The 16,927-nt window shown below is 44.2% G+C and overlaps 1 protein-coding gene across 1 annotated transcript in view; it reads left to right on the top strand.

Annotated features, from left to right (window-relative positions):
* The window catches only part of SUCLG2 (succinate-CoA ligase GDP-forming subunit beta), a 162,589-nt gene extending 146,306 nt beyond the window's left edge, over positions 1 to 16,283 (top strand). The window contains exon 11 of the mRNA XM_077276044.1: positions 15,854 to 16,283. Within this exon, the coding sequence (XP_077132159.1) occupies positions 15,854 to 15,969 (116 nt within the window). The 3' untranslated portion in view covers positions 15,970 to 16,283. The remainder of the gene's footprint in view (positions 1 to 15,853) is intronic.
* Positions 16,284 to 16,927: the final 644 nt, after the last annotated feature.

Genomic DNA, 16,927 nt, shown 5'->3' with positions numbered 1-16,927 from the left:
GATGATCCTGAACTTGGAACCCCAATAGATAAACTCCTTTTGATTATCAAAATCATTCCTCCCAAGTTTGCGGCAGTGAAAGATTGTGTAATGTGCTAAATCTAGACATGCAACTTGTACAGTAGGGTCATAATTGGCGCATAGCCTGGAAAAAAAATTGTGCTTTGGCTTTGTGCAGAAACAAGCACTCTTCGATTTAAAACTGATCTGTTACCAGAATTCACAATGCAATCTGTATACCTGACCAGATGATGCTAGTGTGCTTACTATGAAAATCCATGTCAGAATGACTGTTCTGACCAGTATTTTGTGAGTCCAGCTGAAGAGAGAGATACTCATGAGTCCAAATGAATGTATTTGGTCTTCGTCCGTAGGTGCAGTATGAAACACCAGCAGGAGCTAGGAGGAGGCACACTGAGGGGCTGTCAGTTATGAAAGATGGGTGGAGAATAAGAAGTAGCAAGGAGGAGGACACTGAGGAGTTGTCACTCAGGTTTGGAGGCTGGAGACTCCGTAGCAGAGAGGAGGACACTGAGGAGCTGTCACTCATGCTAGGTGGGTCGAGGATGCCGAGGAGTTGTCAATTATGATAGGAGGGTGCAGATTCATCAGTAAGGTAAGGTAGTGCTCAGAGCTGTCAGTTAAGCAAAGTGGGAAGAGATTCAGCAGCAGCAGAGAGGACACTGATTTGCTGTCACTCAACCTAGGTGGGTGGAGATTCAGCAGCAGAGAAGACACTGAGGAGCTGTCACTCAGGTTAGGTGGGTGGAGATTCAGTAGAAGAGGACACTGAGGAGCTGTCACTCAGGCTAGGTGGATGGAGATTCAGCAGCAGTAGGGAGGAGGGACACTGAGGAGACATCACTCAGGTTAGGTGGATGGAGATTCAGTAGCAGGGAGGAGAGACACTGAGGAGCTGTCACTCAGACTAGGTGGGTGGAGATTCAGCAGCAGCAGGGTGATGAGTCACTGAGGAGATGTTACTCATGCTAGATGGGTGGAGATTCAGCAACCGGGAGGAGGGACACTGAGGAGCTGTCAGTATAGGATGGTGCAGATTCATCATTAAGGAGGGGGAGCACTGAGGAGCTTTCAGTTAAGTGGGGACAGATTCAGCAGCTGCAGAGAGGACACTGATTTGCTGTCACTCACCCCAGGTGGGTGGAGATTCAGCAGCAGAGAAGACACTGAGGAGCTGCACTCAGGCTAGGTGGATGGAGATTCAGCAGCAGGGAGGAGAGACACTGAGGAGCTGTCACTCAGGCTAGGTGGGTGGAGATTCAGCAGCAGGGAGGAGAGACACTGAGGAGCTGTCGGTATAGGATGGTGCAGATTCATCAATAAGGACTGACAGCACTGAGTAGCTGTCAGTTATGCAAAGTGGGGGCAGATTCAGCAGCAGCAAAGAGGACACTGAGGAGTTGTCGCTCAGGGTAAGTATATAGATAACCCTTCATAAAGGAGTATACAGCCATCCTGACATGAATATTCAAAGTAAATACAGAAGCATCATCAGGTCTACAGATGATACCAGGTGATAGATCAACATTAATATTAAATATTTTCAATAATCCAATCAACATACTAAAAAAAACCTCAATTTTACATTATAAGTACTTTGTGTCCCAGTGTACCATCTCGGGCACAGGAGCGATGCACCGTGTGTGAGTGGTTGAAGGCCTCGGTAAAGTTTGATTAAAGGGACCCAACACCCAGTGGCAACCATGACATCGTACGGATGTAGCCTTCCAGGGATCTAGTATAAACGTTTAATGTCTCGGTTTCTTACATATTAGACACATTTTTGAAGAACAGAAAAACCCCTTTAAATGGGCATAATTATTTTTTTACGGTAGTAGATGTCGTGCTGCCGTTTACTCTTATCTTTAGGTTGCTGGAACTGATTCTGACATCTTTAATCTTAACGTGTGATGCTCAGCATTGCCTCGTGTTATCAGTAGCCCGGTCAGGATCCAGAAGATGCCACAAGCTGTTGAAACTCTAGTCGGGGGGAGAATTTCAGACAAACCGTTCTACACAGACACATTTTCCAGTCTTCTCACAATTCTATTGCATTGCCCAAAGCGGCCTTCTTCAAAGAGCCACCGCACAACAAAGGAGGAGCTGGCAACCTCAGTATTATGTTATCTGAGCTCAGCAGTGCCGGTGTATACTGTGCATGGTGTCCTTCGGAGATTTGAGGAATACGCCTGCATTTTATACTGGAAGGAAAAAAGACATATTGTTCCATGTTTACTGAATCCCAATGATATGAAGGAAGACTGTGCAGCAGGTGGAAACCTAAGGCGATGTGTGGAGTGTGCGTAAGAGCCTGGAGTAATGTACAGCCTGGCATAAATGTATTATGCATTTATATATGGTACCAACGAAGAATGTTTTCTTTTGCATTGTTTCTTTTGTCTTCTGGGGCATACGACATAATACCCAACACACGAGAGTATCCATGAGTGAACGTGCTGGGATAAGGTCTTAGTCCCCTTTGACACATCAGTTTCTTTGCGATCAGTCGCAATCCGTCGAATTTTGAAAAAAAACAAGTCTGGCAACGGATGTCGCTGGATCCGTTTTTTTCTCATAGACTTGCATTAGCGGCAGATTGTGACGGATGGCTCACGTTTCATCAGTCATTCGCAGGATCCATCGAAAATTGTTTGTCCAACGGCCAGAGACAACGGACGAAGTAACGTTTTTTGTGTACGTCGAAAAAATGGACAGCAATGGATCCGACGCCGTCTGTCGTTTGCTCAAATGGAAGCCTATGGGTGCCGGATCCGTCAAATGACGGAATCTGGCGACGGATTCCGTTTTTTTTTTTACTGAGCATGCTCCGATTTATTTAGCCAGATCCGCTAGTCGGATCCGTTGAAAAAACAAATCTGTCGCATCAGTTTTTCACAATCTGCGACGGATCCGTCGAGCCAACGGATTGTGACTGACAGCAAAAAAACTTGTGTGAAAGGGGCCTTATCTGAGCATGCTTGTGTGCTAACCGAGTGTCTCCAGCGTGCTCGAAAACTACCGTATATACTCGAGTGTAAGCCGAGATTTTCAGCCCAAAAAAATGGGCGAAAGTGCCCCTCTCAGCTTATACTCGAGTTATGGAAGGCGGGGGGGTCTCCGGGAGCTGCAGCTTCTTCCCCTGTTCAACGGTCACTGGTACCGCTCATTAAAGTTATGAATATGGACTCCACTCCCATAGGGGTGGAGCCGCATATTCATTACTGTAATGAGCGGTGCCACGTGACCGCTCACTACAGGAAGAAGCTGCTGCTCCCGGAGACGTGGGACATGCAGGGACCGCGTCGGGAGCAGGTGAGTATGTCATTTTCACCTTTCCTCGTTCCACCACCGCCTCGTCTTCCGCGTCCTCTGCAGTGACTGTTCAGGTCAGAGGGCGCGATGACGTATTAGTGTGCGCGCCGCCCTCTGCCTGAACAGTCAGTGCGGAGAGATTGGACGCTGAGGGGCAGCGACGAGAGGTGAGTATGTCATTTTTTTTTTTTTCCTAGTGCAGCAGCAGCATTACATGTGGCACAATGCTATATGGAGTGTCTATGGGGCCATAAAGAACTGCATGGGCCATCTATGGGGCCATAAAGAACTGCATGGAGCATTATATGGAGCATCTATGGGGCCATAAAGACCTGCATGGAACATTTATATGGGGCATCTATGGGGGCCATAAAGAACTGCATGGAGCATTATATGGGGCATATTTGTATATGGAGCATCTTATGGGGCCATAATGAACTGTATGGAGCATTATATGGAGCCTATTTTGTATGGAGCATCTTATGGGGCCATAATGAACAGTATGGAGCATTACATGGGGCTCCTGATTCAATATGGATATTCAAAAACACAACCTACTGATGTCTCAATTAATTTTACTTTTATTGGTATCTATTTTTATTTGTCATTTACCGGTAGCTGCTGCATTTTCCACCCTAGGCTTATACTCGAGTCAATAAGTTTTCCCAGTTTTTTGTTGCAAAATTAGGGGGTCGGCTTATACTCGGGTCGGCTTATACTCGGGTCGGCTTATACTCGAGTATATACAGTATGTTCGAATCCCCGCAGCTGCATGTCTCGCGGCTATTCGACAGCCACAAGACATGCCGGGATTGCCTGTTTGATAGGCAATCCCTATATGTATTGCGCCGCGAGACCATGGAGAACAGGACTCCTGGAAATCCTATACAAATAAATAGGAATTCCGACCACAACTGGTGGTCCCATCGGCGAGGCTCGCCTCTACCATACATTTATGGCACATCCTGTGGATATATCATAAATATACAAGATGGGATTACCTGCCTCTGAATTATGGGTGCATCCAGGGGGAACCCTATATGTCTTATATCTAACATGACTGTTGCCCTGAGTGAGAGCAATGGGTTTACTCTGGTAATTATTCTTGAAGGGCTATTCCAGTTTCAAGGATCTCAGGCCTGTCTAAGGCCGGTTCGACACATCCAGGTTAGACTGTCAGAGTACAGACCAAATCATTTTATTTTTATTTATTTTTTAATTTTATAAAAAAAAGTATTGTTGCAAATGGTCTTTATTAGAAATCTACCGTTTTGAGTATGCAGCTCCTATGCAGGCCTTGCCTGGTCTGTGACGACAAACAAACCCTGTGTAATTTCATCCTGCTCTCATGTGTTATACTTTTTTATTTTTATTCTGCAGCAAAAAATACATGCTGCTCAACTTGCTTTGGCATTAAAAATGTATATATACTGTATTAATAATCAGTCGTATTGTTGCGTGCACCCCTTACAGCTAGCTGGGTTTTTAGATAGAGGTTTGTGTGCCAGACAACAAAAACGAGCCATCTTCCAAAATGCACTGCTTAATCATTCTCTGTGCAGACCTCAACGCACCAAGGGAAACAACCTGAGAGCCAACAGCAAAGCAGCAGAATTCTTTCAAGCTATTCTAAAAGTGGCAGAATAGTAGACACAATGTAACCTAGCATCAGTGTGAGTGTGTAATACTTATCCCTGTAGGTCACTGAAGTACTTTACAGTCTCCTAGTCTAAGTAGATCAGGTCCGTACCCCTTTAAGAAGTAAAGGGTCTTCCCACACATTGCAGTCCTGACTAGGAACAGCTCGGAGAATGCAGCTCTGCAGCCGCCCGAATAATCTTTGTCCTCATTCGGTGAATTACACAATGTCTTGATGAAGAAAGTTTTAATCAGTCAAATCTGCTGTGATTTAGGGGGATTTTGTGTCTAATAATTACAGGCTGTTTGATCAGGGGATAAGGAAGGGATTACCGCTCCCTTTGAACATGGCAACTTTCTAATTGCATATATTTACTTGACTAATCAAGAGGATGTCCACCTGCCGAGACGGCTGATTATTATGTTTTGTTGCGAGACATGTGGATGCAGAACAACAATAAGAATATTCTTCTTGAGGTGTCCAGAATGGCCGCCTGCCGTACGGTTGTCTCGGATTATATCGAGATACGTTTTCTTGCCTCCGTGATGGTGTACTATGCTACAAATAAAAAAATCTCCACCTTTCCTCATCGTTCTGTTTTTAGGTCTTACATTCTGCACTGATTTATTTCGTACAATCTCTGTATAACATGCTGAGCTCAAGTTCTCCAACACATGTAAAGCCCTTGCTTAGAGTTATTCCCAACATTGCAATTTATTAATCTGTGAGATGAGACTGCTGGGACTCGCACTGATCCCGAGAACGGGACCCGGAAATACCTTGTCGGAATGCAGACGTGGCCGTAAGTCAGTGCACCACTCTATTCACTGTCTATAAGATTGTCAGAGATGGTGAAGTACAGGAATCGTCTTTTTCCTACAGACCCATAGAGAATGGATGGAGCGGTGCCTCGCATGTGCCGGTACCACTCCATTCCAGTATGGTAGTTCAGAGCCCCATTCTTGAGGATGGATAAGAGATAACTTACAATGTTAAGATTTACCCTCTATCTCCCATTCTCAAGATTAAGGCTCTGAAACTCCCCATCTGAATGGAGAGGTGCCCACTAGTGATGAGCGAACATGCTCGGATAATATGTTTGAATCCCCGGGGCTGCATGTCTCGCGGCAGTTCAACAGGGATTGCCTAACATTCAGGCAATCCCTGCAAGACATGCAGCCGCGGGGACTCGAACATATTATTCGAGCACGCTGAAGTCACTCGGTTAGCACACGAGCATGCTCAGATAACACCTTGCCCGAGCACGTTCTCTCCTCACTAGTGCCAACGCATGCTCTGTTCATTCACTATTGGACTGCTGGAGAAAATGGATAGCGGTACTTCATTATCTGCGGCGGATGGAGCATGGGTGTTAGTGTATGGCCATTGCACCATCCTGAAACTGTTTCAGAGCCCCCCACTGAATTTGCAGACTTAAACTCTATAATTTTACATTTTTTATTCTTCACAGTGATAGTTATCAAACTACTTTGACCCCCAATGATCCCAAGAATGGAGCTATGAAATACCCCTTCAGGATGGTGCATGCATGCACACCCAATACTCCATTCACTGCCGGTGATAATTGAAAACTGCAATATACTTTCTCCACCAGTGCAATAGAGAATGAACAGCGCAGAGCGCCTCTCCATTCAGATGGTGTTTCAGAGCCCCGATCTTGAGGGGGTGGATAGGAGATAGTGTTATTCCCAACATTGCAAGTCATCTGCCATCTATCCTCAACAATGGGGCTCGGAAATATCAGATCAGAATGGAGTGGTGCTTGCGCATGCGCTCCACCGAGCCATTCATCCTTTATGGGATTGTGGGAGAAAGACGATGGTCCGTCTATCTCCGACAGTCTTATAGAAGATGAGCCACACATGTACATCCATCTCACAATAGTCTGAACCCCACTGAGTTTGATAACGTTCACTATGAAGATTAACCCTTTAAGAGGTATTAAGACTTACAATTGCTTAATTCTCCAAGAGTAATTGTAGTCTTCAAAAAAAAAAAAAAAGTTGTACATCGTATCATACATGGGCAGTTTCAAGTATTGGTCCATAATGGTGCATGCGCTGGAGATAGAGATTGCCCACATATGATGTATGGCACAGACAACATCTTAATTGCGACAGGCTGACTAATCAAAGAAGGGCCACGTATGCCGTCAGGTAAGTGACTGTTCTTTCCCTCCGGTCCGTAGGCCACAGACCACTGGGATGTGCAAATTGATTTACACAACTCTTTTTAGAAGGAAGAAGCGTAAACGTATAAACACGTCCTAAACCGTAGCTTACTATCAGCAGCTAATTAGTTCTTCTCTTTGACATGGAGGAGCTTGGATAGGTCGTCATTTTCCTGTGCACTAGTTCATAGTGAGTTGGTGTAGGGTGTTGTAGTACAGCTTCTTGGACATGCATCACAACTATAGACTTTAATGGCGTTTTCTCCCTTACCAGGATCACGATTATTGGGACTGGGATACAGGTCTGTTCGAAAAGGAAAGCTCTGATATGAAAGAGCAATAAAGTCTCCTAATCCAGGCAAATGAAAGTGTAACTCTGCGGGGATGAGCGGTGCAGGGAAGCTATCCGGTGCTTTACGGCACAGCAGTATATACGCTAGATCTTCCCGCATTAGATACTTGGTAATCTGTGATCAACAAATAACGTTGGATAAAGATTCACGGAGTTATCTGATGTGTTCTGTGACCACAAAGTACGATATTCCACTTATCTCTTATATGGCATTCCTGTGCCAACCCTTTTTTCCACGTTCACATGTAATTCCTTGTATTGGTACTGCCAATGTAACTGAGCCACTGGTGGAGGCATTGTATCTGTAATTAACAGTATAACAGCCCCCCATACACGGATTAATATTGGCCATACCAGTTATCAGCAGTTTGGCCCAAATTCTGACAGGTGATTATCGGGAAGTTGAAGATCAAGTATCTCTGACTTTGTTGAGGATTCAATATGTCTGATTGACCAATACTGGCTATCAACGGTTTGACCGAAACTTTCTGGCAAATGATTGCCGGGAAGTTGAAAATCCAGTATGCCTGATATTGACCTTACCTTCTATTAACTGTTTGGCCGAAATTCTCTGACAAATGATTGCCGGGAAGTTGAGGATCCAGTATGTCTGATTGACCATACCAGCTATCAACTGTTTGGTCGAAACTCTCTGACAAATGATTGCCGGGAAGTTGAGGGTCCAGTATGTCTGACTTCGTTGAGGAACCAGTATGTCTGACCATACCGACTATCAATGGTTTGGTCGAAATTCTCTGACAAATGATTGCCGGGACGTTGAATCCAGTATGTCTGATTTCGGACTGATCCTTTTGTTCTCCCTGAATCCTTTTGTTTGCCCTGAGCTAAGCCACCACCAGAGATGTGTTAGACGCTTTCTCCCTGAGAACACAGAAGTACTCAGCAGATCGTGGATTCCTGATGGGAAAAACTGTCGAGTTAGCTGCCAGCGAGCTAATGTTGGGCCAACGCTCATCTAAGGCTTATGGGGGGCTTTAGAGTTGACCAAAGTACTCCACGAAGTGTCACCTCTTCAGATGGTGCCCAGTAGGTACAGCTGGAGATCATAGACAACACACTAGTGTCGGGTCAATATGTATGGCTCTGAAAGAAGTCTCAGAATCCACGTTTCCTTATACCACCCAGTTAAAACCTTGGATGTGTTTACAAAATGATAGAAGAGCAAAAGTAAATTCCAGTAAAGAAGCAAAAATCATTGTTTCTCTGCTCAAAAAGTCAGTCTCTTGTAGTACTGTCACCACATCTGCTATAATGGCTGCCAATCTATGTAAGACATATTTTATCAAATAGTACAGACGAGCAGATTCATATTACAATTCTTACAGCTGCAAGTGCTAAAAATCATCATATATTAAAACAAAATATATAATTTTGATTTCTACCATATAAAAAAAACTCCCAGATGTCCTGCTCTGGCCCAAAGAAACTGTTAAAAAAAAAAATACATAAATAAAAAAATACATAATACCCATAAGAACCAATCACAGCACAGAAAGCCCTAAGAAAGACCAGCCTTGTTGTCCTTAGCAACCAACCAGAGTACTTTTTTTTTTTTTCCTAAATACTCTGTTCTGAGTTTGGTTGCTATGGGCAACATAGATAATTTTCCTTGTACCCTATTGTGATAAATCAGACCTAATATTAAATATGGCCCAGAAGGCCGAGAGATAAGACGACCTCTATTTTTTTTTTGGGGGGGGGGTCGATTACTGGTATAAAAATGTTTATGGCCGTAGATCAGAGACGACTTACACCTTCCCATACGTCATTACGTCTGCTGTTGCTATGACAAACTGTAGCGAGGAGCGGTACCCTGGAAGGGTTAAATGTCTGGTCCTCGCCATTGTCAGATGTAACCTGCGCTCTGATCTTTGTACGGCTCTCTGACACCACCTTGTGGCCAAAGGTTATTCCGCGCATAAAAAGGTGTTTGTATTCTCTAGAGTTATCGAAAATGAGAAAAAAAGACAGTCGCTTCCACCGATCAGCCATAACATTAAAACCAATGACAGGTGACGTGAATAACATTTACACTGTGACAATGACAGCTGTCAAGAGGTGGCATATCTCAGGCTACAAGTGAACAGTCAGTTCTTGAAGTTAATGGGTTGGAAGTGAAAAAGACGAAAGCGTAAATTGTGATGTTTAGGCAGAGCATATCGAAAATATCAGGTCTGGTGGGATCATGTGACTTTGGTTGCCGCGTTCACGCGACATAATTGTCGGTGGCTGATGAGCGGCAATCTTCACAGTTCTGTTTGGCAGATGTAGGAAGGTTTCAGAGGATCGGCGCCCTTATAATTGGCTGCAGCGCTCACGTGACATAATTGGCAACCTCCGATGGAAGCGTGAAGGCTGCAGCCGATCAGCAACCGGTGAGTGGCTTCAGCATTCATGTGATATATCAAACAGCCACCTCTGATGGCCTTCAGAGTTCCATCTGATGGAAGTATTGAGGCTGCAACCGATCAGTGGTTGCTTATGTGACATACAACTGTCCTGTGACCACCGGGAGATGAAGCACCGACATGGCTAGAACCATTGTTCTACTTAGCTATTGTTTCCCGTTCTTTACATGATAGGTTTTGCTTCGCTTGTTCTTTCTAACAAAGATATGACTGGATCTTGGTTTTAGGACTGGCACATTGTCCTCAAATATAGGCTCTTGACATCTAGATTGAGTAGATGTCCTCTAGAGTTTGGTTTGACCTTGCGATGAGACTCCAAGAACCGTCTCTCCTTTCTACCATGTACATAACGGGAAACAAGCAGCTAAGTAGGACCTCACAGATCCATGACTGGATCTTGGTTTTAGGTCTTGCCCATGGTCCTCTAATACAGTCTCTGAAGATGCCAGGCTCATTACGATGTGTAGATGTCCTCTGTAGAGTTTAGTTGATCAAGTATTTTACACAAGTAAGGTACTCTTGTGATCCACAATGATGGGCACCATCAGTCCTATACATGGGGCATTGTCCGTTAAAGCCTCTTTCACACTTGCGTCGTGGCTGCTCCGTCGTTTTGGGAAAAAGAAAACATCCTGCAAATGTGCCCTCAGGATGCATTTTTTCCCCATAGACTTGTATTGCCAACGGATTGCGACGTATGGACATACGTCGCGTCCGTCGTGCACGGGATCCGCCGTGTTTTGGCGGACCGTCGGCATGAAAAAAATGTTCAAGGGAATGTTTTTTCGCACGTCGGATCCGCCATTTCCCACCGTGCATGCGCGGCCGCAACTTTGCCCCCTCCTCCCCAGACTTTAGAATGGGCAGCGGATGCATTGAAAAACTGCATCCGCTGCCCACATCGTGCATAATTTTCACAACGTGCGTCGGTACGTCGCGCCGACGCATAGCGACGGACCTGTACTGACGCTAGTGTGAAAGTAGCCTAACATTCTCTGAAAAATAACAATTTGGACAATACAAGATGGCAGGAAGCTCCCTGCAAGAATGATGGAAATATGGAAGGTTAACGTGAAGAGCAACAGATGAATCCAGGATTATCTGGCCAATGTCAAATAAGAGAAGATAAAAAAAAATTTTATCACTTGTCCCAGACCAATGGGTGCCAGACTATTGAAATTCTCCTTTTTGAAACTTATGGATCTGTTCCTGGTTCCTTCTCGACAGTCACTTGTTTTCCGCAGTCACTAGCTCTTGTTTTGTTGGATACATGAAGCTCATTTTAGCTCGTTCACTGCAGATCTTCTCATTAAACACATGTAAGGCAAATTACAGCACAGACTGCCCAAACCCTTTGACCACTCAGAGGACTCGCGGTTACACTGTAATCGTGAACGATGCTGTAAATTGTGAGTATTTTTAAACAGAATTTACCTGGAACGACATGCAGCAGTATGAAGGGCAGAACGATGGCCCTCGAGCTGCAGGCAATGGTTAGAAATGCTGTTTTGTGTTTGGTTTAGTGACTTAGTGCAACATAGGAATGTTAATGTACCGGGGGCTGCGTGTGGACGTTACCTCAGCTCACATGATCGTCTCTTCAGCTTCTCGGTACTAGTCTTTTTTTTTTTTTTTTTCTTTTTTATAATCCATGATGTTTTACTTTCCAGAAATGTCAAATTACAGCGTTGCTTTGTTGTTGGGTTTTCAAACTGTAAGGTAGTGAGGTCTCGTCATTCTTCCGAGGCATCCTTTTTTGTGGGGCTTTGTAACAAACATTCGGAGCTAAAGACGCTGCACCATCAGTTTTTGTGCTCATTCAGAAATGAGAAGTCATTGAGGGGAAGGTACTTGTGAAGTTTCTAGAGGTATAAAGCCTCTCTGCATCGGCTCTGTACCCTGTTTACAGCCATCTGGAGCAGATGACGTCTGGTCGGTCAATGTGCAGTGTGTCAGGCCCCTATTGATGACCTATCCTACGGCTAGTACAAAGAAAAATCTGACCAGCACCTCCTAACGAAATGAAGCTTGTGTGAACAGGTGCGAGCTGCTGTGACCGTAATATACACAAACCTAAGAATACATCAGTGCTAAGATATGTGCAAACATTAAATATGGGAAATGTAACCTGCATTACTGCCGTATACATTATACTTAGAAAATAAAGACCTGCTCTAGTGCCCTCTTTGGTTTGTATATTCTGCAGTCACTGCAGCTTCGACCCGTTCACACTTGCTTTATTCTGTTGCAAGGCACTGGTCAGTTTTTGTTTCTTTGTAATACAATTCTGGTGGTACCTCCATATTTGGCTGAACTCCTTACATCAGCCAAAGGCTGTTTTTAAGTTACCGGTACTTTGGATTGTATTTTGCTTTTTAAATTTGTAGGTTTTTGGCCAAAGAGGGACATGTCTGATAGAAATGGTTATGGTCCCATCAGAGAAAGGTCACCTTGTCGTGGTTGGTGGGCTCTCATGAATTGGTATTAAGTGTTCAGTTTAACTACAACGCCACCACAAGGGAAATTAAACATTACATATTGCCCATTCAAATCAATGCATTGTCTGTGTTGTAGTACAGGATGGGTCCTTCAGAGCGAGACATAGTCATTCTTCTGCAAGAGAAGAGGATTCTGACCAGAAGACCTAAAATGTTATGTTGGCTTTTAAATTGCCCAGTGTCAAATGGATAAATGTTTTCCTCCTTACGGCCCCTATAGACATTAGTCCAATGTCCGCTGAATCCGCCAATATCATGAGGCTTGGCCAATAGTCTAATATGTGTAGGGCCCTCTTGACTCTCCCCCGACAGGCTAGTCGGGAGATAATGATCTGGTGTATCCAGTTTCGAATTGCTGATCCATTTGTTCTATGCAAGATTAAGCGCCTTCAGAGGAATTTGGTGACAGATCTTTCATAGAAAACATGGAAGGGTCAAGAAAGAAAGCTGCCGGGCAAACAACCTAACTATAGGCTGTTCCGCCTCCACGACATCCTTTTTTTACTGGATCTACAATAGGGGTGGGCAATTAATTTTCCCAATGGGCCACAGGAGAGACAGTGACTTGTCGAGAGCCAAACCAATAGGCTGAAATTAATTCTGCTCAATGATAATTGTATTATTTAATATTGAGTAGAATCAAGTATGCTGACATCCTCATTATACCGTAAGAGCCCACACACAGCCCCGGTATACAGTATGAGCCCCCACATAGCCTTCTATATATAAGCTAAGCCCCAACATAGCCCACTATGTACAATATTAGCCGTCACTTAGCATCCTATATACAGTATGAGCCCCCACTTACATAGTTACAGTATGTCCCTTTTTCTGTGCCCCATTTTGGTATGTATATCTCCCAACCTGGGCCCCACCCTGGTATGTACGTTCCCCTTCCTGGTATAAATGTCACCCATTCTGCCGATGTTATTTAATGTATAGAAAAAATTAAATGATTATACTCGCCTTCCCCCTACTCCCCCGCCGTGCGGCCTCCTTTTCTGAAGCTGGCAGCTGACTAAAGCTTGCAAGCGATGGGAGCGCATGACGTCACTGCCTTTCGCTCCCTGTCATGTGCATGCTGGCCTCTGGCCGGCACCGTGTGTTGCCACGCACTGATCCAGTGGGTCTCTGCACCGCAATACACTTCAGCTGAATGTGCATCTGAGGATGCACATCCAGTTGAAGTTTGTGCTGGTGTCGGTGGGCCCCTCACCCACACAGGCTCGATCACAACCTCCGGCTGCGATCGTTACGCACCTGGTGAGCCCCACGTAGCCTCCATACACATACAAATCTCCCATACATATGAAAAAAAAACAAAAGAGCATATCTTGCTCCCGCTCCCCCAGCGCTCTGCTCTCATCTTCTGTGAACCGAGTCTCAGCAGCAACATGATGAAATGGTATCATCGTGACTCTGTATCCCGCGCTGATTGGTGGAACTGGGGGCCCCGTCCTCCACCAATGTATTCACTGCTGTCTGCATCCTGAGGATGCAGATCGTGGTGGCGGTGGGGTAGGGCATGGTGCGGCCCATGGACCACTATTTCAGCCCTTCAGGTGTCTCGGTCCGCAGTTTGCCGAGGTCTGATCTGCAGTGTTTCTACAGTTTCCCACGTCCACCTCCATTTTGCAGTATTCATTTTGCCTGCTATGTGCCGGATACACATGGCGTCTTGGGAGGGCCGCACTGCTTTGTGTCTGTTCTCACAAGTAACAGTATCTCAGATATTTTCTCACTTTCCTCATATGTAATTAACATTTTGATTTCGACCTACAGACTGTTCCTCCATTGGTTTCGTGTGAGCTGTGTCGCTGGTTAAATTAGCAGTTCAACATTAGACGCCCCCATAGAATTAGCTGTGAACTGTCAACTATTTAATTTAGGCCTTTTACAGAGACGTCTGCTTTATAACAAATGATCAGCGAGGTAGATCGCCACTCAGGAAAGTTGGGGGACGTCATGTGAGTAAATGGGGTAAAGCAGTGTCTGCGTTTTAGTTCAAATTTTGGCTTTTGCCGAAGTCTGCAACTTTTTTTTATGCAAGAAAACTGGAGTTTATGGTTTAGTTTATTCCCTCTCCCACCCTCAATATACTGTAGATCTGTGGTGGAAACCAGTTTTATTCTTACTTGCTTTATTTGAGGATGAATGTTGGACAGTGTCAATTTTTTTGTATACACACAATTCTAGGTCCTGCAACTAAACATAGGCTCATTCTGCATAATGTCTTATTTCTTATGTTCACTGTATACAGGGAGCTGCCCCTAGTGGTGGCTGCAGACATATCGTGTATCTCTGTATAAAGGGAGCTCCCCCTAGTGGTGGCTGCAGACATATTGTGTATCTCTGTATACAGGGAGCTCCCCCTAGTGGTGGCTGCAGACAGAATCGTATACTGTATCTCTGTATACAGGGAGCTCCCCCTAGTGGTGGCTGCAGACAGGATCTTATGTATCTCTGTATACAGGGAGCTCCCCCTAGTGGTGGCTGCAGACAGGATCTTATCATGTATCTCTATACAGGGAGCTCCCCTAGTGGTGGTTGCAGACAGAATCTTATGTATCTCTGTGTACAGTGAGCTCTCCCTAGTGGTGACTGCAGACAGGATCTTAACATGTATTTCTGTACACAGGGAGCTCCCCCTAGTGGTGGCTGCAGATAGGATCCTATGTATCTCTGTATACAGGGAGCTCCCCCTAGTGGTGACTGCAGGTAGGAATAATTGTATCATTTAAATCTGGAGTCTGCTGCTATTCTAAATAAATTAGGAAATTGCTCTGCATAAAGTGTTGAAACAAATTAGAATGAGTGAATTTTCTCTTTAAACAGCATTTTTTAACAATTGCAAGCTAATGATTGGCCTATTTTGCGCTGAATGTGGTAAATTACATAACCGTTAGGTCGGGGGGACCCAGCAAATGTCATAAAATCTATACTTAAATTTCCTCTCCACACTAATCCAGCATAGAAGCCACGACTGACCCCTTGCTCACAGTCAGCGCACACATGACTGCTGCGTGGCCTTAGTGGTCATGTGCAGTAGTACTGGCGCCAATCACTGCTCAGCACATGGAGCCGTGACGCTGGACCTCCAGAGCATGTGTACTGAATCTATAAGGGAGTGTACAGGTGTTTTCGGTTTATTTTATTTTGGTGTTTTTTTTTGTTATTTTATATTATCGAATGCTGTAGTTATATTTTTGATCCTATATTTTGACAGTCCTAATGGCGGTTTTAGAAATTTTCTGCAGCAGTCTGCCACTAGGGGGCCCTAACTCATACAAAGAAAGTGTTACTGTCGATTATGAAAACAGTGGCCAAAAATAATTGAAACGAAGACCATAGTGTTAATATATAAAGGATTTTTTTTTTAAAGAGTTTGACAATTTCTTTTTTACTTTTAAGGAACAAACGTCAATGAGGCCAAACGAATCCTGAAGGAGAGCGGTCTGCCCATCACCTCTGCCAACGACCTAGATGATGCCGCCAGGAAGGCCGTCGCCAGCATCAAGAAGAAGTAAAGACTCCCATCAACAACACACCGAGAAACCTCTAACATTGAATGTATCGCGGTTCTTTGGCACAAAGCTGGGAAACCGATCCACAGGACGTCACCTCGTCCGGACCACCAGTCATAGATTAATATGAAGACCATGGAAATCTGCACAAATCCTAATCCATCACTGATTTTATACCAGTATTTTTCCACTAAAATGAAGTTTTATTGTAGCCGGTGGTGATACGTTTGTGTATTTTATACGGATCGTTACTGTTATACATACACGTACTGTACAACAACTTTATTTTATGAACTAATAATGATTTCTTGATCTTATTAATGCAGATTATAACGTGTCTGCTTGTTTCAGGGACCTGCATTCGGGTTACAAAACAGAAATAATCCTAATTATGATTTGGCATAAATTTGAACTGTCCTGATACTTGGTTCTGAGCCTCCGATTTGACGTTCCTCCTTTATGCCTTGGAAATGTAGCTCTAAATTCAAAGTAGGTGTTTAAGTTTCCACTGTGAAAGAGGTGTGTCTCTACACCATCATCACTGATTGGACAGACAAGGGGTGTTTCTATACTGCCATCACTGATTGGACATACACACAAACACATGCTGGTTTGCAGGAGGAATAACAGAGACCTATCAGGATTGCCAAACTGGTTCTCTTTCATTTTGAAGCCTTCTTTTTAAATAAAAACCTTTACCTGCCAAACATCTATAGCACTAGTATGTTACAATACTCAGAAGTGGGTTTGGAAACTGCACTCCCCTTCCCAAAACTTTTATACAAAATCGATAGTGAGCACAAAAAATCATTTCCCGAGCTGAATATAGGATTTCATTAAAAAAAAAAAAAAAGTTGCACCCTTTTTTTTGTAGTTTTTATTTTTGCTTTTTTGTAACCTCTGACTTGCACTGTTCATTTCTGGCTGCAGAATGAGTCGTCTAAGCATCTGCCAGTGAGCT

The sequence above is a fragment of the Ranitomeya variabilis genome, chromosome 8, assembly GCF_051348905.1.
Source record: "Ranitomeya variabilis isolate aRanVar5 chromosome 8, aRanVar5.hap1, whole genome shotgun sequence".
Taxonomy (NCBI): Eukaryota; Metazoa; Chordata; class Amphibia; order Anura; family Dendrobatidae; genus Ranitomeya; species Ranitomeya variabilis.
The sequence above is the reverse complement of the archived record's forward strand: the minus strand, read 5'-3'. Positions and strand labels throughout refer to the sequence as shown.